At 50.9% G+C, this 23,964-nt stretch overlaps 3 protein-coding genes and 2 long non-coding RNA genes across 6 annotated transcripts in view; 3 read left to right on the top strand and 2 right to left on the bottom strand.

Moving 5' to 3' along the window:
- The first annotated feature begins 89 nt into the window (after positions 1-89).
- LOC109683856 (napsin-A-like) lies at positions 90-12,282 on the top strand. Its single transcript, XM_020159902.2, has 11 exons — positions 90-414; positions 1,448-1,589; positions 1,673-1,796; positions 1,973-2,091; positions 2,538-2,737; positions 3,929-4,051; positions 4,143-4,287; positions 4,706-4,804; positions 5,241-6,497; positions 7,519-7,636; positions 10,623-12,282. Exons 1-9 carry the CDS (start codon positions 308-310, stop codon positions 5,520-5,522), a joined length of 1,341 nt encoding a protein of 446 aa, XP_020015491.2. The 5' UTR covers positions 90-307; the 3' UTR covers positions 5,523-6,497; positions 7,519-7,636; positions 10,623-12,282.
- LOC141418065 (uncharacterized) lies at positions 5,715-9,321 on the bottom strand. Its single transcript, XR_012442699.1, has 2 exons — positions 8,249-9,321; positions 5,715-8,134 (listed from the first exon to the last, which is right to left on the bottom strand). It is a non-coding gene; the product is annotated as an uncharacterized lncRNA (long non-coding RNA).
- LOC109683880 (napsin-A-like) lies at positions 7,530-22,132 on the top strand. Of its 2 annotated transcripts, XM_074058028.1 has the most exons (10): positions 7,530-7,636; positions 13,830-13,996; positions 17,705-17,846; positions 17,930-18,053; positions 18,230-18,348; positions 18,681-18,880; positions 20,676-20,798; positions 20,891-21,035; positions 21,437-21,535; positions 21,840-22,132. In XM_074058028.1, the coding sequence occupies exons 2-10, from the start codon at positions 13,920-13,922 to the stop codon at positions 22,065-22,067; spliced, it is 1,257 nt and encodes a 418-aa protein (XP_073914129.1). In that variant the 5' UTR covers positions 7,530-7,636; positions 13,830-13,919; the 3' UTR covers positions 22,068-22,132. The 2 variants fall into 2 exon arrangements, with proteins under 2 accessions (XP_073914129.1, XP_020015527.2); XM_020159938.2 differs by lacking the exon at positions 7,530-7,636 and having other exon boundaries at positions 13,625-13,996.
- The window catches only part of LOC141418064 (uncharacterized), a 7,039-nt gene continuing 1,904 nt past the window's right edge, over positions 18,830-23,964 (bottom strand). The window contains exons 2-3 of the long non-coding RNA XR_012442698.1: positions 20,419-23,598; positions 18,830-19,028 (exon numbers count right to left, since the gene is read on the bottom strand). This is a non-coding gene — a long non-coding RNA (uncharacterized lncRNA). The remainder of the gene's footprint in view (positions 19,029-20,418; positions 23,599-23,964) is intronic.
- The window catches only part of Kcnc3 (potassium voltage-gated channel subfamily C member 3), a 16,014-nt gene continuing 14,704 nt past the window's right edge, over positions 22,655-23,964 (top strand). The window contains exon 1 of the mRNA XM_074058026.1: positions 22,655-22,744. The gene's annotated coding sequence lies outside the window, so the exon portion shown is untranslated. The remainder of the gene's footprint in view (positions 22,745-23,964) is intronic.

The following is a 23,964-nucleotide window of genomic DNA, read 5'->3' as shown; positions in this document are numbered from 1 at the left end:
CAAGAACACATTGTGGTTAGTCTCAGAAAAGTGAAGTGAAAGTTAAAAGTAAAAAGAGGTAGAGACTTTGGCACAGACTAATGGAGGGGGGCCTTCACACCCAACAAGGGATGGGCCACAGTTAAGGAGACCCTACCCCTCCCCTACCCAAGGTGGCAGTGAGCAGCCAGGAAACGGAAATATTTCTGGCAACCCTAAGAACTTCTCAGAGTCTCCCTATGTCACCTTCTCAGAGACTCCACCTCTAAAACCTGGTTGTAGGGTATCAATAGGGCGGAGTCTCAGAGGGAAAAAAAGGAGCCAAAGAATGCTTGGGTTCACTCCCAGTTCTTCAGAGATGTCTCCGCTGCCGCTGCTGGGCCTGCTGTTTCTAATGCTGCCTAATTCAGATCCTGTGTGGGCCAAGCTGATCCGGTATGGACACCCCACTCATAACCCCATCACCCCAAACCTGAGGACTCACTGCCTTCTGCCTTTAAGACTAAGATTCCAGATTTGGTACCCCCCGAATCTGTGAATCCTCTTTCTTGGGTCCCCAGATCTCGAAGCTGGGCCTCACCCTAGAGAGTTCAAGACTCCCTACTCCCCTACTCCTAGGGGGGCAAACCAGGTCCTTGCTCTTGCTAGCCAAGAGTTCTACCACTTGAACCACACCCCAGACCTTTTTGCTTTTATATTTATAAATAAGTTCTCCTGTTTTGCCAGGGTGGGCCTTGGACTTTACCTCGATCCTCCTACCTCCATCTTTCAGTATAGCTGGGTTTACAGATTTACATCACTATGCCTGCCTTGTTTTTTTGAGATAGGGTCTTGTTAACCTTTTTTTTTTTTAACTTTCTTGGGTTGGTTTCCAACCTCCATCTTCTTATTTCCATATACCTTGGGATTACAGGCAAGGGGCACCATGCCTGCCTGACTCTGCTTATTTAAGACCAACATTCCTGCAAGTTCAAGGCCAGCTTGGGCTACATAACAAGACCCTATCTCACAAACAAACAAAATGACTGGACTAGGAATGGCGGTCCAACTCTGTAGTCTGAGCAAAGAATAAAGGAAACCCTACCTCAAAAACAAGCTGGTGTGGTAGAACACATGTAATCCTAGCTATTTATCAGGGAAAAAATGTGAACCCTATCTGAAAAATACTAAAAGCAAAAGGGGAGGGCTGGAGACATGGCTCAAGTGGTACAATGGGCAAGGAGGAGGTCACAAGTCCAAATCTCGGTACTGTAAAAACAAGAAAAAATCAGGACTCTTATTAAGTCTCTGGGGAGATTGTGCTCAAGGTATTTTGGCAGCATTTCTTGGGAGCTTGTTTTTGTGGCTTCCTGGTAAGCACTGGCCCTGGAAATACTCAGTTGCCATCATGTCTTATTTGGGGACATGCACTATAGAGGGTCCCTAGCAAGAGTGGGTTGCTCACTCTCAGCATCGTCTTTCCCACCAGGGTCCCCCTTCGCCGAGTGCACCCTAGACACAGGACCCTGAACCCACTGAGGGCATGGGGACGGCCAGCACAGCCCCCTAGGCTGGGGAGCCTAACCCCGGGGAACAAGACCGGCTTTGTGCCTCTGTCCAACTTCATGAATGTGAGTCACAGCCCCCACTCCCCCCAACCTGCGTCCTCAAGCCAAACTCTCGTCATCCATCCAGCGTCCTCTTGTGCCACCAGGCCCAGTATTTTGGGGAAATCGGGCTGGGAACACCTCCACAAAACTTCTCTGTTGTCTTTGACACCGGATCCTCCAATCTCTGGGTCCCTTCCACAAGATGCTCCTACCTCAGTCTGCCCTGCTGTGAGTTTCTGTGGGGGGATATGGCTGGACTGGGTGACGGGAGGGGTGGAGGGCTGGGCTGAGCTCGGTGAAGCGCCATTTTCTTCTGAAGCCCTCACAGGTGAGGTGAGAAGGTCCAAGGGGTAGGATCCTGGGAGCCTCCCGTGCCCCTGTGACACTTGTCTGATGTGACTTAGGGCTCCACCGCCGATTTGATGCCAAGGCCTCCAGCTCCTTCAAGCCCAATGGAACCAAGTTTGCCATTCAATATGGAACTGGACAGCTGGAAGGAATCCTGAGTGAGGACAAGCTGACTGTGCGTGACCTTCAGCCACAGGAGGCCTGAACTTAGGGGAACTCAGTGTCTAAAACCGTGCGGTTCAGGGACAGGGGAAAAGTCAGGGCCTCTTGAGTAAAGAGGAGAGACTCCCCCAGAAGGGCCAGAGCTTCCGGGTTGAAAGGGCGAGCTAAACAGGAAGAGGCAGTGTTTCCTGGGGAAGGGGCGGGGCTTTTCAGGAAAAGGCAGACCTTCCGGGGGAAGGGGCGGGGCTTCTCCGGAAGACACGGAATTTAGTGTGGAAGGGGCGGGGCTTCTCAGGAAATGGCAGAGCTTCCCGTTAAGGGGGCTCCTGGAACAGAAGACAGTTTTCCTACGTAGCTAGGACGTGTCCCAGATGTTCCCAGACCTGTGTTTCATGCCTTGGTTGGGGGGAGAGTTCAGGGATAGGAGAGTAACTGGTCCCATCTCAATCTACCCCATAGATTGGAGGAATCACAGGTGCAAGGGTGACTTTTGGGGAGTCTGTGTGGGAGCCCAGCTTGGTCTTCGCATTTTCCTTCTTCGACGGAATATTGGGCCTCGGTTTCCCCATTCTGGCCGTGGAAGGAGTTAAGCCGCCGCTGGATGCACTGGTGGAGCAGGGGCTGCTGGAAAAGCCCGTCTTCTCCATTTACCTCAACAGGTATTGGGGAGGGTCTCCACACCCATGAGTCTCAGCCCCAGGAAGGAAGCTTTGCCTCACTTTCAGGAAGTCATCCACCCAACAGGGAAGTCCCACAGGAAGTCAGCCATGTCCTCTTCATTCAGGAAGTCATCCTGGAGGCTTCAGTCTCCATCGAGGAAAGCACATACCCAAAATATCAACGCCTGATCTCATTCAGATGCCCCATAGCCTAAGTGACTACTTAGACATACCAAAGGTACTCCCCTTCGGGTCACACTGCTCCAGGACTCAGAATCAAACCGGAAATCCTGTGCCCCACCCAAGCATAACCACTTCTCACTGTGAGGAGGGGAGATCATTCCCCAGAAAATATTGGATTTAATCCAGGCAGTCCCACCCACATTTTTTTTTTTTCCTTTGTGGTACTGAGGATTGAACCCAGGGCCAGGCTGTCTAGGCAAGCACTCTAGCACTTAGCTATGCTCCTAGCCCTTTTGTTTGTATTTTGTTTTGCAACAGCATCTTAATAACTTTGCCAGGTCTGGCATCAGACTTGAGATCCTCCTACATCTGCTTCCTACATAGCTGAGATTATAGGCATGCACTACTGTGCTGACCTCCTACCCACCTTTTTGTGTAAGTTTAACTGTATGCTTAGAAAGTCATATTCACCATTCAAGAACTCTCAACCCTCCCCACCAGAGGCCCATCACCCACAGTCCTAAAATTCTGTGCCAAAGTCAGGCACAGTGACTCATGCCTGTAATCCCACCCACTTGGGAGGCAAAGGTAGGAGGATCTCCATCCAAGGCCAACCCCCAAAGCAGGAGACCCTCTGTGAAAAATAAGCTAAATAAAAAGATCTAGGGGGCATGCCTCAAGTGGGAGAGAGCTTGCCTGGCATGGGTGATTACTATCTCCAGCACTGCCTGAAACCCTACTTGGTTACTATGAGGTGCAACTCGGGAAATTTTCCCATTCCTAAAAGTTCTACTTTTCACAAATAAGGAAATCTCATCTCCACTTCAGGATGGACAAAACACTGTTTCCCTTGCCTTGCTTCCAGTCATAACACCCAGGCCCTGCCCACATCACCCTTCTCCATCTAGAACCCAGAAAGGACCCACTTGGCATGGCACCCTATCCCTGGTCACTCCTGGGGCTGCAAGGGGAACTGTGCATGAACCCCACTACAATGTACCTCTGCAGGGATCCTGAAGGTGCTGAAGGAGGAGAGCTGGTCCTGGGGGGCTCAGACCCCGCCCACTACATCCCACCCCTCACCTTCATGCCAGTCACTATCCCCGCCTACTGGCAGATCCACATGGAGCGGTGAGGACACAGATCCCTGGGTCTGGAGCTGGGGGCTGGGCGCCTGGACTCCTAGGACCCTGCCTCTAACCTCTGCCCACTCCCCCCTCAGTGTGAAGGTGGGCACAGGGCTGACTCTCTGTGCCCAGGGATGTGCTGTCATCCTGGACACAGGCACGTCCCTCATCACAGGACCCACTGAGGAGATCAAGGCCTTGCATGCAGCCATTGGGGGTTTCCCCTTGCTGTTTGGGGAGGTAAGGACCCAGCTGTGGTGGGCATGGGCTGGGATGACTGATGGGAGCTTGGTGGCAGACACTGGAGAGGATGTTGGGGCCACAGGAGAGAAGCAGGTAGCTAGCAGGTCTCTGAGAGCAGAAGGGTAGAAGGGTGTGGACCACAGAATGGTGGGCCTCGGGACTGAGGGACCGAGTGAGGACACTTCCCAGGTGTCTGTTCTGAGTGACTCAGGGGAGTAGATGGGAGAGGTTTGATTAAGAATGCTCAATCATTAAGGACTGAGTGACAGGAGCCTATGTAACAAAGCCTGTCCACATATGGCCCCAATACCTAGCTGCCCTGATATACACTTTACCCTATGGCACTGAGGAACCACAGAAGGGACTTGAGCAGTGCAGGAACCTTCACTTCTTCCTCTTCTGCCTCATTCACTAGTACTTCATTCACTGCTCCAAGTTACCAACACTTCCTCTGGTCTCCATCCTCCTTGGGGAAGTCTGGTTTAACCTCACGGCCCAAGACTATGTCATCCAGGTAAGTGACCATCCAAATGACCCTTACAATGGGTTTAGAGTAACGTGTGCCTGGGTAAAAGGACTACAGAAACTGTTTTTGTTGCTGTTTTTTGAAGCAAAATCCAGGCTGGCCTGGAACTCAAATGTTTTTGCGGTACTTGGGCTCCAACCCCGGTTCGCACGTGCTAGACAAACGATCACCACCAGGGCCACTCCCCCGTCTGCATTTCATTCTTTATTTCTCTCTCACTTTGCGCCCACATTGGCCTTTAGTCTCAATCCTCCCGATTTAGCTCCCTAATTCCCCAGCTGTTGAGATTAAGTTCGGACGTCACCACGCCCGGCCTAAAAACATTTGTTCTCTCTTCTTCCTTGGAGCCAGTCCCAAGGAAGAGGAGGGTGCGGAAGGGGTGACACCCAGTGTCACTGAGTGGTTCTGTCTTGTTGCCTTGCAGATTTCCCAGGGTGGTTTCCGACTCTGCTTGTCAGGGTTCCGGGCCTTGGACGTGCCTCCTCCTGCAGGACCCCTCTGGATCCTCGGCGATGTCTTCCTGAGGTCCTACGTGGCGGTCTTCGACCGCGGAGACAGCAGCACTGGCGCCCGCGTGGGCCTCGCGCGCGCGCGCGCTCGGGGGACGGGGCGTCGAGGGGCGGGGTTGCGCGTGCGCAGTTCTCTGGCGAAGGTTCCGGTTCAGCGCATGCGTACCAGGCACCGCGGAGGCCCTGATTCCCAATAAAAAAATCCAGCGCTTCCATTGGAAAAACCTACCTGGATTACCTCTTTTAATCGCGCGTCTTTTGGAGGGTAAAAGTAGAGCTTGGACCTTTGGAGCTGAGGACGAGAGAAAGGGGAAGCGCATCGCCTCTCCCCGTAGTACTCGCGAATGATGGATCCATATTACAAATCCCATGAAGCCTCGGTCCCACCCTGTCCCTAGTCGAAGGCGCCCGCACCGCGGGGCATCTCGATGTTGTAGTCCATGGTACTGGCGGGAACAGCCGGAACAAGTGTGGGAGGCAACAGGTCGCTACGGCAGCGATAGGTGGCAATGTGTGTGTGTGCGGGGGGAGGGAGTTCCTAAAGGATTTCCTAATCTTTGTTCTAAGGAGAGGGAATTCCACTACTGCGGACCTCATCTGTTTCCGTTTTCCTGTTGGGATTCCAGCACTCTTGGTTCCGCCATAAAGGCGGAGCTTCCCTGCCTTCGGCGCGGACGTCACTCACCCCTCTGGAATCTCAGGCTGAGAAAACGTTGATGAGGATGAGCAAGGTTTACCATGACCAGCCCACCTTTTGGCATGGGAGAACTCGAAAAATTGTGTTCATGAAAATGGGGTTCATGACTCCACCTGCAGCGGGAAAGAGGCTGATACTGCATTGCTGATCCCCAGTTCGTGTCCTGGTGAAAACACCGGACCAGGAGTTAAGAGTAAAGCAAGAACAAAGTTTAGTGAAAGGACAGCAGAGCTCCCTAGTGCAGCCCCTCTCCTAGCTGGAGTCTAGGAGATGATACAGACTCTGCTGACTGAGGTCCTCCTGTCCTACCTTGAAACTACGTTTGTGATTGCATGTCATCTACTTGACTCCCTGCTGAACCCGACCACCTGGTCACCCCCATCTTCATCGAACTGGACACCCCAGGAGCATCTGCTCAGCTCATCCTGGCCTCGAGGCCCCCCACTCACACTGCATAGCGACCTTTTCCATCTTGGTGAGACATTGGCTGTTACTTTTCTGGGAAGCCTGCTTCTCATGTCTTCCTGAGATGTTTCTTTTAAGGATGCCTTCCTGTTTCTCTTCTGTAAAACAAAGTCACTTCTGTTATTTGCTCCCCTCACAAGGCCACAGTCAGCCCCCTTGGTTGGAACCTGTCTCACATCCTGGTCCCTGGTGCTGCCCAGTTGGGTGAGGGAAACAGCCGTGATGATAGCTTTCTTATCCCTGTCCACCTCCGCATCCCCGTGCCTGCAGGAGGGCCTGGCACGCAGGTGTGCCACAAACCCTGCCTACAGGATGGAACAAGGACCGAGGACGTGTGCGCCCCGTGTCTCTCACCGTCCTCCACTCTACGTCCTGTGCATGGCCGGCAGTTTCTGGTGTCCCGAGTCTCTGACCTCCCCCTTTACGGAGGAAGAGGTTCCATTGTGCCTATCCCCAGGTGGCTCCCACTGCTTTGGGGGTCAAGCTGAGACTCATTTCTGAGACCGACCCATTCCCTCACTCATTCATCAAACACTACTGAGCATGAACTGCATGCCAGGCCCTGGGGTGAGCAGGTGACAAGACAAAGCCCCTGCTCTTGTAGGACTTTGGGGTGTGGGGACGGAAGACAAACATCAGTAAATACCCAGCCTGTGAGACTGTGAGATTTACAGGTAATGCACGGAAGGGCCTCGGAACCACCGAGAATCACAGTGCACTTTATACACTTTACAGGCAGGAGGCCTCACTTAGGTCCCTTATTTGAGCAAAGGTGAAGGAGGGGCTGGGGCGTCACTCAAGTGTTACAAGGAAGACATGACGTCAGGGAGGGAATGGAGCCATACTGTGTGGGGCCTTTGAATTCTCAGAGGCCAGTGAAGCCTCAGGATGGAACCTCCTCCATGCTACTCAAGCGCTCTATCCCTTGAGTCACACCCCCGAGGGTTGTATTTGTGTTTATTTTATTTTTGACATAGAGTCTCGCTATCTTTGCCTGAGCTTACCTTGAACTTGCTATCCTCTTGCCTCAGTCTCGATTACAGGTATGCACCACCATATTGCTCAAATTCAATATTTGAGACTCCTCCAAGCCTCCCTGAGCACCCTTCTCTTACAAGCTGTGGGCGCCACCTACTGCTTCAGAAAGAGGTAAATGGTGGGATCATTTACCCAGACAGGGGCGGGACTAAGAACACAAAGTGGCCTGGGACTGGTGGAAATACCAATGATTGATGTGGAGGGATGGGGCCAATACGGTGGGGGCGTTGCCAGTCTTGATTGACAGGCGGTGGCACCAGTGATCTTGCCATATAACAGACGAGGCAAAAAGGGGTGTGACCTTAGCAGTGATTGACAGAGATTGCCAGGGGCCAATGTAGAAAAGGAGTCACACGGGGTGGATCTGGGACCATAGCTGACAGCTATGACGTGGACCTAGCAGCATGGCCGACAGAGGTTCTACCGTTGCCTTCTGAGGGCAGGGGCTGTTGTAGAAAGTTAATTGCCCTCAGAGAGCTGCTGACGTCCTTCATGTCGCTCTAGGTCCTCCTAACAGAAGAGCTTCCTGGTCACCCTCATGTTTTATCGTGACACGGAAGTGTTCAACTGGAGAGGTGTCCACAGTAATGTTTAAGATACCCGCAAGTCCTACAGGAAGCAAAAAATAATTGAAATAATTCTTTCACAAAGGAAAAACATTTTTCTATATGACCAAAACAACCATATACGCCACAAAGAACGAAGTAACAAACTGTGACAAACCTTTGCAACACATTGATCAGAGTTAATGACCCAAGTTCTGTTGTCAGATCCGATCCCTCCTCTGATCTCCAAACCCATGTATCTAAGAGCTGACAAGAGTTGTGAACAAATAAAAGGCATTTGAACTCAACACATCGAAAGTGAACTAGGGCTGAGCTGTATGACCATCAGAAAAACAGGAAAATGAGAGCACAGAGCTGGGCATGGTTTCTCACCCCTGTAATCCCAGCTATTTAGGAGGCTAAAGGAGGAGGCCAGCCTAGGCTATGTAGTAAAATCCTGTCTCAAAAACAAAAACCAGGAATGGGGTGTAGCTTTTATAGAGCACTCGCCTAGCATTCTCGAGACCCTGGGTTCAAACCCCAGTACCACAAAAAGCAAAACAACCCCAAATCCCCAGTAGTGAGGATTATTGGAGCTTAGTGATACAGAGAAGGATGGCATTCCCTTTGGTCTTTGGTCATTCTTGGGGAAGTGGCCACCATGTTGTGGGGATGTTCTAGCAGCCCCTGGAGACTTCTGTGCCCATTCATCTGCGATGTGCAGGAACCATCTTGAAAGAGCTTCCTCCGGCTTTGGTTAAGTCTTTGGACGGTGCTAGCCTCAATTCTCATCTGTCGCACCTCTTGAGCCACAACTGGCAGAGCTGCCTTCAAATTCCCTACACAGACAGACCATGAAAGATCACACATGGTTATTACTCTGGTTTTTGTTGTTGGAGCTTTTTGTTTGTTTTGTTTTTGTCAAGACAGGGTGTCACTGTGTAGCCCAGGCTGGCCTCGAACTCATGATTCTCCTGCCTCAGCCTCCCATGAGCTGGGATTACAGCTGTATCACCACACCTGGTGGCCATTGTTGTTAATACACTTGATTTGACTGCAACTTGTTACACAGAATTAGTTTAACGCATGCTCTGAAACACTTTCCTATGGGAAATAGCACTTATGTCATTGTAATGATGTTAACATTGAATTTTCTCCAGGCACTTATCTTCCCTCCTTCCCTTCTTCCCTCCCTTCCTCTCTCCCCCTCCATCCCTCCCTTCCTTCTTTCCTTCTCTCCTCTCTTTCTAGTCCCCCCCTTTCCCCTCCCCCCCTTTTTCTTTCCTTTGGAACTGGGGATTAAACTCAGGGTTTCACACTTGCTAGGCAGGCACTCTAGCACTTGAGCCACTCCCCCAGCCCTTCTTGCTTTAGTTGTTTTTCATGTAGGGTCTTGTGTTTTTTGCCTGCGTCAGCCTGGACAGAGATCCTCCTATTTATGCTTCCTGCATAGCTGGGATGACAAGCACACACTGCCATGCCATCTCTTTTTATTACTTTTATTTTTTGAGATGGACTCTTGTTAACTTTTTGCCCAGGCTGGCCTCAAACCATGATCCTTCTGATCTTTGCTTCTCAAGTTACTGGGATTATAGGCATGAGCCTCTGCTCCCAGCCTCTTTCTTCCTTTTAACTCTGAGTTCAAATTTGCCTAAAGTAAAATGCAAAACCTTAGCCAGAAGCCAGTGGCTCACGCCTGTAATCCCAGCTTCTCAGGAGGCAGAGATCAAGAGAATCGAGGTTTGAAGCCAGCCCTGGCCAATTAATTCCGAGAAACCCTATCTCGAAAGTACCTAACATAAAAAAGGACTGATGGAGTGGCTCAAGATGGACCCTGAGTTCAAGCCCTAGTACCACAAAAAGAAAAAAAAAAAGCAAAACCTTCATGTACAGGTTAATGAATTTCTACTTATGCATCCCCCACATAACTGCGCTCAGGTCAAGGTATGGAATATCCAACACCTCTGAAGGCTCCTGTGGCTCACTCCCAGTTGATAGGCTTCCCAAAGGTCACCTGTACCTCTATTCCAGCTGCCATAACTATAAATTCATTTCTCCTGTTTTTTTTTTTTGTTTTTTTTTTTTTTTTGCAGTACTGGGGTTTGAACTCAGGGCCTACACCTTGAGCCATGCCACCAGCCCTTTTTTAGGTTGGGTTTTTTTGAGATAGGGTCTCAAGAACTATTTGCCTGGTCAATCCCCCTGATCTCTACCTCCTAAGTAACTAGGATTACAGACATGAGCCATGGTGCCTGGACTTTTTACCTATTTGTTGTTGTTTTTGCAATACTGGGGCTTGAATTTAGGGCCTTCACCTTGATCCACTCCACTAGCCCTATTTTTGGGTTTTTCTTTTTTTTTTTTGAGATAGGGTCTCACAAACCATTTGCCTGGGCTGGTCTCAAACCTCAATCCTCCTGATCTCTACCTCCTGAGTAGCTACGATTACAGGTGTGAGCCATGGTGCCCAGCCCTTCTGCCTGTTTTTGAGCTTAATATCAATGCAGTGTTTTTGTTTTTATTTTGTTTTGTTTTCCACTTTTGGCCTGCAGGTGTCTCTGTGATACTGAATATGCGTTCCAGTATCTGAAAGCAGATTGTTTCAGGGGCCTGTTGTCTGGACCCCACCTCCCAGTCATCCAGACCACACCAAGACCCAGAGTCCTGCACAGGGAGTGAGACCTGGCAAAGCTGGTCTCAGGACAGCAAAGCCTGTCCTACGTGGGCTGAGTGGGCAGTAGTTCTCCACACCAGCTTAAAAGTGGAGGGGAGACCCGCAGCCAAGACCAAAGGTAGCCAGCATGGGCAAGGGGGTAAAGTGGGCTCCAGCCCAGGTGCCACCCCAGCAGGGACCAACCTTATTAGGGAGATGGACAAGACCTCCCAAAGGCTGAGACCAGGTCTCATACCCTTCTCTGCAGAGGTGCTGGCGGCCTTGGGCCAGCAGTGGCTCAATCCCGTCAGCGGAGTACTTGACTCTAGACCATGTCACACAGGGAGAGCCTGCTCCTCCCACAGCCCACATCAATTCACACCCACAATGCACCCCCCAGAGCTGAATCTGGTATTCTCGCCCCCTTGTGGCCAGGTTCTAAAATGCACCACCAGCTAGAATGCAGAGATCCCCTTGGTAGGTACGGCTGGCGGACACCTGGCCAGAGCTCATGTGTGCCCTTTCCCTTGTCATTCTGTGAGCATCCTGCACAGTGTTATCTGATTGACCAGTTCACTCCTTCCTGTTCCTCTGCAGAGTACCAGTGAGTGAACATGACCACAGTACACTTCTCTCTTCCCATCTGCATGGATACAGGTTTCTATTTTGTTTCCAGTTTGGGGTTATTATAAACACTGCTAGAACAATTTTCTACCTCTTTTGGTGACATGAATGATAAGGACTCAGCAGGGAGTTAGGAAACCTGGTGGCTGATGACCATGGCCTGCTGATGTTTATAGAACGGCTATAACAATACATCAGGGTGTTGCTGATAAGCAGCCCCTGAAGACCCCTAAAAATAATACCCCACTCTGACCACCCAAGACCAAAAACTCCCTGGCCTGACATGTGGGAGAAACTGATGATATGTAGCCTAGTCTCAGAGTTAGTGACACACTTTCCAAGACTGGGAACTCCCATCTCTGCAGACCCCAATAAAAGCCCACCCTTCTGTAGAGGAAGTGAGGCAGGTCAGAGTTAGGGAAAATTTGGGAGTCAGAGAAAATATATGACTTGATATTGTATTTCAGATTGAGTCAGTTGTAGATGTGTGTGTAGGTTGCCCATGCCCTGGCCCTTGCCTGGCCTGGAAACCACCCAAGCCCCACCCCACTCATTGATTACTGGTTGGGAGTCCCCCATTCTTCCTTCCCATAGGTTAGCAGAAGTTTTTAAAGCACCTGGAGAAGAACAGCATGTTCTCTCTACTTCCAGATTCCACCTGGACCCACCATGCTTCCTTTTGTAATTCCCTTCCCTAACTTTTAATAAACTCCAACAACACATGTATGTCCTGCTATGGATTCTTCCAAGTAGGACACAAAGAATTTGGAAGTCTTGTGATCACAGACTGCACCATTGCTGTTAATGGTGCATCTTTGCTTTACATAAATAAACCTGCCCAACTCTCATACTGTCCCAGGAGCAGCAGCAGCACTCAGAAGTGCTCAGCTGCCCCTGCTTCTCTGCACCCTAATAAACCTCTTCCTTCTCCTGCATGCTTGTTGTGATAAATCCTTTTACCAACCTGCAGCACTGAAAAATCCCCCACCAGCATTTATTCATCTTGGGCATTTCCATTGCTAAGCCATGGTGCTGGGCCGGGGGTGGGGGAGGGCTGGCAGTGCCTATTTTCAACCACCTTAGTAGATTCTGGCATGTATTTTGCTCAGAGAGAATACAGAATTCAACACTCCCGCCAACAATGGATGTGCATTCTGGTTGCTCTACCTCCTAATCAACACTTGTCATTGTCAGTCTGCCTATTTCTTTCTACTTCCTTTGTAGGACAAATGGTCGCCAGGGCTTACAACTGAAAATGGAAGAGGGAAAGGAAAAGGATAGACCACCCCTCCTGGGACAGCACCACTACCCTCAGTCACTGCCCCTCCCCAAAGCTATCAGTCTTTTTAATGATCACCAACCATTCTGAGGAATATATCAAAGTGGTAACTGGGGCTTGAACTCAGGGCCTCACCCTTGCTAGGCAGGTGCTCTACCATTTGAGCCACTCTGCCAGTTCTCCCCCCATTTTAATTTTTTATGCATGTCTCTTTTGAGCTATAATATGTATTCAATATAGATCCATCCAATATTTTCTACTCATACTGAAGACAGTGGGCAGAGGGAAGAGTATGTCAGCAGTGTGGCATAAGCATGTTGGTGCCTCCCTACAGGCTTCTTGGGAGACTAAGGCAGGAGGATTGCTTGCACCCAGGAGTTTGAGACCAACCTGGTCAAGGATAAAACTCCACCTCAAAAAATAAAATAGAAAAAATAATAAGTGTGACATAGAGAGAAAAGAGAGTTTTCTATTTCCCATAGTGAGAAGACAAAGGATTATGTCTAAAACAGATAAAGAGGTAGTGATACCTGGTGAGGCATGGCAGCACACACGTGTAATCATGCTACTTGGGAAGCTGAGGCAGGCGGATCAAGAGTTGTAGGCCAGCCAAGGTTGCCTGGTAAGAAGACCCTGATGCAAAAAAAGTGAGAGAGAAGAGGGGGAGAGAGAGGAAGAAGAAGGGGAAAGAGGAGGAAAAGTGGGAGGAGAAGCGGGAGGGGGAAGGGGGGGAGGAGGAGGAGAAGGGGGAGGGGGAAGGGGAGGAGGAGGAGAAGGGGGAGGGGGAAGGGGAGGAGGAGGAGAAGGGGGAGGGGGAAGGGGAGGAGGAGAAGGAGAAGGGGGAGGGAGAAGGGGAGGAGGAGGAGGAGGGTCCTGGGACACAGGCAGATCCACTACCAGGAGGGTGGGTGTCTAATGTGACTTTCTCTCTCTTCACAATCCCCTGAGCATCCTTTCTTCTTACCCAAGAAAACATTTGTGGTTAAGAGTCTCTGAAAAGTGAAGTCTACATTAAAAGTAAAAGCAGTGGAGAGGGAAGAGGGGAGGGGCATCCTGCAGGTGAGGAGACCCTGCCCTCACCAGCCCCACCCAAGATGGGAATGAACAGCCAGGACACCAGCAAATACACTCAGCACCAATCTGCAAAAATATCCAACTCGTCCCCCTGTCACCTGCTCACACTCCACTTTCTGCTTACTTTAGAAACCCCGTGGCGGTGCATGGACAAGGCGGAGTCTCAGAGCAAAGAAAAGGGACTAGAGGTCGCCTGGGTTCATTCCTGGGTCCCCAGAGATGTCGCCCTTGCCACTGCTGTGCCTGCTGCTGCTGACACTGTGGAGTACAGATCCCGTGCAGACCAAGCTGATCCGGTATGGGAACCCCGCCTGCCACCCCCAACCCTGAGGATTCTCTACCTCTTGCCCTTTAAGACTGGGACTCTCACTTCTGTGACTCCCAAACTCCCTTCTCCAGGATCCTTGACTCCTCTTTCTTGGGTCCTCAGGTCTTTAAACTGGGGTCTTACCCTTGAGAACAGAAATATTAAAGCTCCTCAGAGCTCAAGAGATGCTCCTTGCCCCCCAAAGGAAGGCTGGGAGTGGTCTTTCATGCCTGCAATCCCAGCACTCCGGAGATGGAGGCAGGCGGGTAGTGAGTTCAAGGCCAGCCAGGACAAAGTTAGGAAGAACCTGTTTTGAAGCCAGCCTGGGCAAATAGTTCTTGAGACCCTATCTCAAAAAGAAAAATTCACAAAAAAAGGCTGGTGGAGTGGCACAAGATGTAGGCCCTGAGTTCAAACCCCAGTACCAAAAAAAGAAAAAAAAAAAAGAGGTAAAAACAAAAGGGCTGGGGTCGTAGCTCAAGTGGGAGGACACGGGCCTAACATGGGTGGGAACCTGGTTTACGGTTTCTTCTCAGTTCTAAAAAAAATAGCCCAGTTTTGGAAACCCGCCCCTTACTGCCTTGCCTTTGATACTTCCCTTCCTCTTCTTCCTCTTATTCACCTCCGCTGAGTAGAGGGCTCTCCAGGATGCCTTTTCCCCACTTCACTTTCTCTCACCTCTTAAGACTGAGTCACGAGGAGGGGAGGGCAAAGGTGTGAACGAGGGGCCCAGTGACATGGCAGGGACAATTTGCCACACAGGATGTTCATTAACCAGCTTTTTGAACCTAATATGACAGAGGCATTTTCCAGGTGCAAAGAGCTGTGAGTCTCCAAGGGTTGTCCCCAACTAAGGGCACTAGAGGACCCACAGCCTGGTTGGAAGTGATACACTCCATCCCGACTGACTCTGACTTAATAGGAAGTTAGGAGGTTTGAATTTTAACTGCCCTTGGGGTAGGGGCTGGCACGCACTCAGCTCAAGGGCCAACTCCAGCCAATCACCTATTTTTGCAGTAAAACTTAAGGATGCCCGTGGCCCATGGTGACTTTACTGCAATATTGACTGTTTCATTATAGAGACTGTGGGAACTGCCAGGCCTTTAAAGAAACATTTGTCCACCGGGCACGGGTGGCTCATGCCTGTAATCCTAGCTACTCAGGAGGCAGAGATCAGGAGGACCGCGGTTCAAAGCCAGCCCTAGGCAAATAGCTCTCAAGACCCTATTTTAAAAAACCCTTCACAAAAAAGGGCTGATGAAGTGGCTCAAGGTGTAGGTCTTGAGTTCAAACCCCAGTATCAGAAAAACAGGAAGGAAGGAAGGACAGAAGAAAAGAAAGAAAGAAAGAAAGAAGGAAGGAAGGAATAAAGAAAGAAAGTTTGTCCAACACCATGAGCTAAGCGGTTCTGCTTTGCACTAAAACTTTGAGAACCACTGGTCAAGTGGAGCTTTCTCCTTTCTCAGGGTTGAATGAGATTCTGTTCTGTGTGTACTCCGTAGCCAGGCCAAGCCCACTGGTGGCCACTGTCTGTCTCCACTTTCCAAAGTCAGACACACACTGGTGTCCACCTCTTCCTGTACTCACTGCCTGCAGATGCAACGCCTGGACTGGGATTCATTGCTTAAAATCCTTGGTGTCCAAGGATTTTTCTAGTTGTTCTTTTCTCCTTTACTTCCTGGGAGAGAGAGGTTCACTCACTCTCTCTCTCAATCTCTCTCTCTCTCTCTCTCTCTCTCTCTCTCTCTCTCTCTCTCTCTGGGTGGGACTCAAATTTGAACTCAGGGCTTCACACTTGCAAAGCAGGTGCTCTACCGCTTGAGCCACGCCTCCAGCCCATTTTGCTCTGATTATTTTGGAGATGGAATCTCACAGGCATGAGCGAGCCACTGCCTCCTGGTTTTCTCTCTCTTGCTTTGCAGATCAAGCTGGCCCCATCAGCCTCCTGAGTGCTGGGATTACAGATTTATGCCACCATGCTGGCTTTCAGTATCACTTTCTAATTAAAAATAAAATAAATATTGAATATTTACTTCAGACTTAATCCCTCCCTACCCCCCCCCTTTTTGGGAGGAGGGTACTACGGTTTTGAACTGAGGGCCTCAAGGTTGCTAGACAACACTCTACCACATAAGCCACACCCAAAACCTTTTTCACTTTTTTTTTTCATGGTACTAGGGGTTGAACTCAGAGCCTCAGGCTTGCTAGGCAGGTGCACTTACCTCTTGAACCATTCCACCAGCCCTTTTTGTGATGGGTTTTTTTGAGATAGGGTCTTGAGAATTATTTGCCTGGGCTGGCTTCAAACCTCCATTCTCCTGATTTCTGCCTCCTGAGTAGCTAGGATTACAGGCAGGAGCCATTGGTGCCTGGCTTTGATCGAATCTCTTAATGATTTATCTGAGAATCAATGAAAGAATTAGCCAATCACAGAACAGAAAAAAAAATGCTTAGTTGCATAGAGTGTGTATAGGGCATAACCCCATGGGAGAGGCAGGGCTTTGCCTAGGTAAAACCTTGGGTTCAATCCCTAGCTCTGAAAAGTGTAACACATCTGATACATATTTGCCAAATCATTCTCCAGAAAGTTTGTAGCCATCCACATCCCCAAATGGTAGTATTTTCAGTTCTCTGCCAATGTGCAGTGAAACAAGGTTGCTCAGTTCCTGTTATTTTTATTTCTTTGGTGACTAGCAGAGATAAACACCTTTCTTGTGTTTAGAAACTTTGTATCTCTTTTATAAATTGCCTGTTCATGTCCTCTCCCCATTTTCCTACAGAGAGCCAAGCCCTGTGACCTAAGCTTGCTACACTTTCTTGGCTGCTCAGAGAGACACAAGATCCCCAGGTCAGAGACAAAGGACAGGACATTGCTCCCAGCTATGTCAACATGAAGAATGGAAGCATTTTGTGTCAGTTTTCTGAGACACTATGTATCTTCCAAACAAAATCCTTGAAAAGACAGACAGTCTGGTTATTTTGGAGATGGGGGTCTCATGAACTATTTGCCAGGACTGGCCTTTAACCACCACCTTCCCAATTTCAACCTCTCAGGTAGCTAGGATTACAAGCGTGAGCCACTGGTGCCAGTCTCTCCTACATTTTTTTTGTCTTTTAATTTTATTTACAGCTTTGCGTGTGTGAAGAGTACAGAGATTTAAAATTTCAGTGTCACTTATTGATATTTCCCCTCGGTATTATGCTTAGGGAAGCCTTCTGCTTGCCACAGTTATTAAAAATGTCACTGGCTTCACATTAAATCTTTGATATATATAAGCAACAAATTTTGGTGTAAAGAGTGAAATTAAGATTTCGTACTTACATTTTACCCTAATAGTGGGGAGGAGAGTTCCCAACATCATAAATAAAGTGTAGAAGTTTTCAACACTGTAGAGTTTGTGCAAGGGCAAGACCTCATGGGAGGGTCTTGGAAACCCTCTGAGATCAGTTACAGAGGAATGGCTTAGTTGAAGGTCTGTAGGATGGTCTTTGGGAATGGTTTGTGATTGTTAGTCTCTGGGGAGACTGTGCTCAAGGTATTTTGGCAGCATTTCTTGGGAGCTTGTTTTTGTGGCTTCCTGGTAAGCACTGGCCCTGGAAATACTCAGTTGCCATCATGTCTTATTTGGGGACATGCACTATAGAGGGTCCCTAGCAAGAGTGGGTTGCTCACTCTCAGCATCGTCTTTCCCACCAGGGTCCCCCTTCGCCGAGTGCACCCTAGACACAGGACCCTGAACCCACTGAGGGCATGGGGACGGCCAGCACAGCCCCCTAGGCTGGGGAGCCTAACCCCGGGGAACAAGACCGGCTTTGTGCCTCTGTCCAACTACATGAATGTGAGTCACAGCCCCCACTCCCCCCAACCTGCGTCCTCAAGCCAAACTCTCGTCATCCATCCAGCGTCCTCTTGTGCCACCAGGCCCAGTATTTTGGGGAAATCGGGCTGGGAACACCTCCACAAAACTTCTCTGTTGTCTTTGACACCGGATCCTCCAATCTCTGGGTCCCTTCCACAAGATGCTCCTACCTCAGTCTGCCCTGCTGTGAGTTTCTGTGGGGGGATATGGCTGGACTGGGTGACGGGAGGGGTGGAGGGCTGGGCTGAGCTCGGTGAAGCGCCATTTTCTTCTGAAGCCCTCACAGGTGAGGTGAGAAGGTCCAAGGGGTAGGATCCTGGGAGCCTCCCGTGCCCCTGTGACACTTGTCTGATGTGACTTAGGGCTCCACCGCCGATTTGATGCCAAGGCCTCCAGCTCCTTCAAGCCCAATGGAACCAAGTTTGCCATTCAGTATGGAACTGGACAGCTGGAAGGAATCCTGAGTGAGGACAAGCTGACTGTGCGTGACCTTCAGCCACAGGAGGCCTGAACTTAGGGGAACTCAGTGTCTAAAACCGTGCGGTTCAGGGACAGGGGAAGAGGGGGGAAGAGGCGGGGCCTCCAGCAAAAAAAAAAAAAATGGTGGGGCTACTGGTGATGGAGGCGGGTCCTTCTGGGGAAATGGGCGGGGCTTCCTGAGTGGGGCGGGGCTTCCCCCGCAGCCCTTGGGACTTGTTCCAGACGTTACCAGGCCTGAGCTTCTTGCCTGTTTTGGGGGTTGCGGGGGAGGAATCTCAGGGACATGAGAGGAACATCCAGCACTAACAGATCCCATCTCAATCTACCCCATAGATTGGGGCAATCACAGGTGCAAGGGTGACTTTTGGGGAAGCTCTGTGGGAGCCCAGCTTGGTCTTCGATTTTGGCCACTTTGATGGAATATTGGGCCTCGGTTTCCCCATTCTGGCCGTGGAAGGAGTTAAGCCGCCGCTGGATGCACTGGTGGAGCAGGGGCTGCTGGAAAAGCCCGTCTTCTCCATTTACCTCAACAGGTATTGGGGAGGGTCTCCACACCCATGAGTCTCAGCCCCAGGAAGGAAGCTTTGCCTCACCTTCAGGAAGTCATCCACCCAACAGGGAAGTCCCACAGGAAGTCAGCCATGTCCTCTTCATTCAGGAAGTCATCCTGGAGGCTTCAGTCTCCACCGAGGAAAGCACATACCCAATATATCAACGCCTGATCTCAATCAGATGCCCCATAGCCTAAGTGACTACTTAGACATACCAAAGATATTCCCCTTCGGGTCACACTGCTCCAGGACTCAGAATCAAACCGGAAATCCTGTGCCCCACCCAAGCATAACTCCACTTGGGAACCCTCTCCTCACTGTGAGGAAAGATCCGTTGTCATCTGAGAACCTTCACAGAAGTCAGGAATTGTCCACTTTTGTGTGTGTGTGTGTGTGTGTGTGTGTGTGTGTGTGTGTGACTGGGGTGTGAACACAGGCTTCCTGCTTGCAAAGCAGATGCTGTACTGTTTGAGCCACACCTCCAGTCCATTTTGCTCTGGTTATTTTGGAGGTAAGGTCTGCAGAGCTATTGGCCCTGATTGGCCTCAAACTTCAATCCTCTCAATCTCAGCCTCCTAAGTAGCTAAGATTACAGGCATGGACCTCTGGCATCTGGTTTATTTTTGACTTTACTCAAAGTAACCCAGGATGGCATGCAATTTGCAGCCTCTTAAGTTCTGAGATTACAAAAGCGTGTCATCATGTCTGCTCAGAAATTGCCCATTGCAATCTAGGGAGTCCCACCTGTCTGTAAGGAAGTTTAAGCTTATGCTTAGAAATTTCCATGAGCCATCCAATCAGCCTGCACTCACCCTCCCTCCCAGAAGCCCATCACCCACAGTCACAAAATCTTGTGGCCATCAAGGTACCCTAACAGCCACCCCCCCCAAGCATCCCTGCCTTCCACTTAGCAGACACTCCTACACACCCCAGAAGTCCTCACTACCTCTTCCCATCATTCCAGCCTGCTCAGGAAACCTAATGCCTCTGCAGATTCCAGGTCACACAATTCAGAAAGTCTCACTGGCCACCAGGAAGGCATGCCATCTCTATAGAAGTTGCATCCAGAGCCAATCAACAAACCCTAATAGCCAAGCATGGTGGCACACACCTGTAAATCCAGCTACTCAGTAGGTATAGATAGGACGATCAAAAGTGTAAGGCCAGGGCTGGTGGAGTGAGTGGCTTAAGTGGTAAAGCATTACCTAACCAATGTGAGGCCCTGAGTTCACACAAAAGAATTTGAGGCCTGCCTGGGTAAAGTTGTCTCAAAAACAAAATACAAACAAGGGCTGGGGTCGTGTCTCAGATGGTTGAGCCTTGCCTAACAGCCAAAAGCCCTAGATTCAATCTCCACACAGAAAACCCTTAACCCCTGCTTGATAACTATGACATGGCCCCAAAATTTCTACCTTCCACAGTCAAATGAGGAGGTCTAATTTCCACTTCAGGATGTTCCCATACACATGGAATCTTTCTACATCAACAAAGTAACACTCTGCCAGGTATTGTAGTCATACCTATAATCCCAGCTATTCAGGAAGCAGAGGAAGGAGGATTGCCAGACTGGGCTACATAGTAGGACCTTGTCAAAGAAAAAAGAAAGGGAGAAAGCACCATTTCTTTTTATTATTGCCTTGCTTCCAGTCCCAAAATCTATTCCCTGCTCACATCTAGAACCCAGAAAGGACCCAGTTGGCATGGCGCCCTATCCCTGGTCACTCCTGGGGCTGCAAGGGGAACTCTCCATGAACCCCATGACACTGTACTTCTGCAGGGATCCTGAAGGGGCTGAAGGAGGAGAGCTGGTCCTGGGGGGCTCAGACCCTGCCCACTACATCCCACCCCTCACCTTCATGCCAGTCACCATCCCTGCCTACTGGCAGATCCACATGGAGCGGTGAGGACACAGATCCCTGGGTCTGGAGCTGGGGGCTGGGCGCCTGGACTCCTAGGACCCTGCCTCTAACCTCTGCCCACTCCCCCCCTCAGTGTGAAGGTGGGCACAGGGCTGACTCTCTGTGCCCAGGGATGTGCTGTCATCCTGGACACAGGCACGTCCCTCATCACAGGACCCACTGAGGAGATCAAGGCCTTGCATGCAGCCATTGGGGGTTTCCCCTTGCTGTTTGGGGAGGTAAGGACCCAGCTGTGGTGGGTGTGGGCCGGGGACTCTGATGGCAGCTTGATGGCAGACACTGGGAAGGATGCTGGGCCCACGGAAGACAAGCAGGTAGCTAGGAGGTCTCTGAGAGCAGAAGGGTCTGGAGACCTTTGAATGGTGGGCCTCAGGACAGAGGGACCAAGTGAGGACACTTCCCAGGTGTCTGTTCTGAGTGACTTAGGGGAGTAGATGGGAGAGGGTTGATTAAGAATGCTCATTTAGGACTGAGTGACAGGAGCCTATGTGACAAGGCCTGTCCACAAATGGCTCCAAATACCGTGCTGCTCGATATACACTTTACCCAATGGCACTGGGGAGCCACAGAAGGGATTTGAGCAGTTTGGAAACCTTCACTTCTTCCTCTTCTGCCCTAGTACCTCATTCACTGCTCCAAGTTACCAACACTTCCCCCGGTCTCCATCCTCCTTGAGGGAGTCTGGTTTAACCTCACGGCCCAAGACTATGTCATCCAGGTAAGTGACCTCACAGCGACGTCAGACTAACATACATGACTGATACTGAGAGGTTGGAGCTGGGAGTGTGACTCCAACTTTTTTTTTTTTTTTTTTTGGCCAGAATCTCGCTGTGTAGCCCAGGCTGGTCTTGAACTCCCTATCCCCCTCTCTCAGTCTTCCGAGTGCTGAGATTACAGGCAGGAGCTACCATGCCTGGTCTAGAAACATTTCTTGTTCTCTCGCACTGGTTCCCAAGGAAGAGGCCGTTGCGGAAGGGGTGACAGCCAGTGTCACTGAGTGGCCTTGTCTTGTTGCCTTGCAGATTTCCCAGGGTGGCTTCCGCCTCTGCTTATCAGGCTTCCAGGCCTTGGACCTGCCTCCTCCTGCAGGACCCCTCTGGATCCTCGGCGACGTCTTCTTGGGGACCTATGTGGCTGTCTTTGACCGCGGGGACACCAGCACTGGCGCCCGCGTGGGCCTGGCACGCGCGCGTTCTCGGGGCGCGGGGCGTGGTGGGCGAGGGGCCGCGCAAGGTGGTCGCCCAGGTTAAGCGCATGCACGCCAGGCAGCCGCGGAGGCCCCGCTTCCCAGTAAAAAGCCAACACTTCCTTTCAACGAACCTTCCTGGGTTTCTTTAAATCGCGCGCCTTCCGAAGAGCAAAAGTAGAGCACCGTAGGGGAAGCGCATCGCCCCTATTGCTCAGGGCTCTCGGTCGAGGGATCTGTACTACAAATCCCATGAAGCTCCTGGCCCACTCTGCCCCTAATCCAAGGCGTCTTCACCGCAGAGCGTCTCGGAAGTTGTAGTCCATACGCAGTTTACGCCCTGGCGGGGCGGGAGCAGCCACAACAAGCGTGGGAGGCGACAGGTTGCTACGACAGCGACAGGTGGCGATGTGTGTGTGTGTGTGGGGGGGGTGGTGGTGGTGGTAGTGGCTGAAATCCTTAAAGAGTTTCCAACCTTTGTTCTAAGGAGAGGAGACTCCATTACTGCGGACCTCATCTGTTGTTCCGTTCTTCTGTTAGATTTCCAGCACCCTTGGTTCCGCCATAAAGGCGGAGCTTGAAGCCCGCGGGTTGGGGGGAGCGGTACTGCCCCTCCTCCGGCGGTGATGTCACTCACCCCTTCGCAGCCTCTGGGTGCCCAGAGCTGCTGAGCCTGGGTTACCCCTCCCCCCATCGTCAGTCCGGGATCCCCCCCCCACTCCCGCCTCGCCTCGACTTGGAGTGAGTATGGGGGAGGGGGTTGAGACCTAGGTCCGTGGGCGGTAATACAGCCTAAATCCCAGTTTTGGAAGCTCCGGACTCGGGAGACGGGTACCCAAATATTATAGCGGAGAGACCATTGATTCTGAGCTTTGGGGGCCGAGATATTTGGAGGTGTCAGGGCACCAAAGATCTTAGGCAGCGAATCCCGTTTTCGGCTTTTGAGACTTCCTTTCCAGGATTTGCAACCGATGGGAATAGGGTGGAGGAACAAGGAGTGAATCCTAGGAGTTTGGGAGGTGTAGAACTGTCCCCATTTCAGGCCCTTGGGGAATGGCGGAGGGAGTATCCGGAGGGCGTGCAGAGGAGATGGAGGCGGGTGTTTGGAGACTCCGGTATTTTGTGTCCTGAGGGTCCGGGGAAAGATGGGTTGGAGAGGAACAGGGGTAGGGAAAGGGTTTGACATGGCCAGACATTAGCCTTTCCTCTCCTGGTGCTGTTGACAAATACGGAGTCCGTTCCCCTTCGGGCCTGAGCATAACTCAGCGTCCCATAACTCGAAGCCCGTCCTGTCTCCACAAGCCCACTTCTTTCTAACGGACGGGTGCAGAATCCAGGCTAGCACTCTCTGGCGAGGTTTGGGGAGGGCCGTGAGGCAGTGATGGCATCCAGTTTCCCAGAGCTGATGGAGTCTGGACCCTCCAGTTATCCTTCATCTTCTCCCTTTTCCCCATCTCTCGTGGTTTCGAATTCCGAGTCTCATCCCACGTCTGCCCTTTTCCCAGCTCCCTCTCCACACAGCCCCCACCTTCTCTCACACCTTCTGACCTCTGCAAAAAAGTGCTGAGTTGGTGACTCTATCCCGTGCCTGGTTGCTGTCAAAAGCAGAAAGTAGGGGTGGGGGTGGGGTGTAAGGGAGGAAGGAGACGTAGGTCTTTACCCCAGCCCTTACTTCCAGCTCCCAGTGCTTATCCAACCCCTGCTCCAGTCTCTATCCCTGCCTTCAACTGGCCGGGGAGTCTTGCTCAATCTCTACCCATTCCCTCACCTCGGGATTCACTGCTTCTGCCTGGGGGTACACCAAAATTCAGGACCGGGAGGGATAGGACGTGCCCGCGTCTTTTTTCTGCCCTGGTGGGTCCTATCAGAAAGTTGAGGGCTGATCACAGATCCTGGATTGGGGAAAGTGGGAGAACCCAGGATCTAGGGAGTGAGGAACTACCTCTTTGGTCTGCAGGACA

The sequence above is a fragment of the Castor canadensis genome, chromosome 16 (assembly GCF_047511655.1).
Source record: "Castor canadensis chromosome 16, mCasCan1.hap1v2, whole genome shotgun sequence".
Taxonomy (NCBI): domain Eukaryota; kingdom Metazoa; phylum Chordata; class Mammalia; order Rodentia; family Castoridae; genus Castor; species Castor canadensis.
The sequence above is the reverse complement of the archived record's forward strand: the minus strand, read 5'-3'. Positions and strand labels throughout refer to the sequence as shown.

Bases quoted from the DNA above. Each gene is read 5' to 3' on its own strand.
- LOC109683856 (XM_020159902.2), top strand. From the start codon at position 308: ATGCTTGGGTTCACTCCCAGTTCTTCAGAGATGTCTCCGCTGCCGCTG. The intron at 4,052-4,142 runs GTGAGGACACAG...CTCCCCCCTCAG, and splicing joins TGGCAGATCCACATGGAGCG to TGTGAAGGTGGGCACAGGGC. The intron at 4,805-5,240 runs GTAAGTGACCAT...GTTGCCTTGCAG, and splicing joins CCCAAGACTATGTCATCCAG to ATTTCCCAGGGTGGTTTCCG.
- LOC109683880 (XM_074058028.1), top strand. From the start codon at position 13,920: ATGTCGCCCTTGCCACTGCTGTGCCTGCTGCTGCTGACACTGTGGAGT. The intron at 18,881-20,675 runs GTATTGGGGAGG...GTACTTCTGCAG, and splicing joins TTCTCCATTTACCTCAACAG to GGATCCTGAAGGGGCTGAAG. The intron at 21,536-21,839 runs GTAAGTGACCTC...GTTGCCTTGCAG, and splicing joins CCCAAGACTATGTCATCCAG to ATTTCCCAGGGTGGCTTCCG.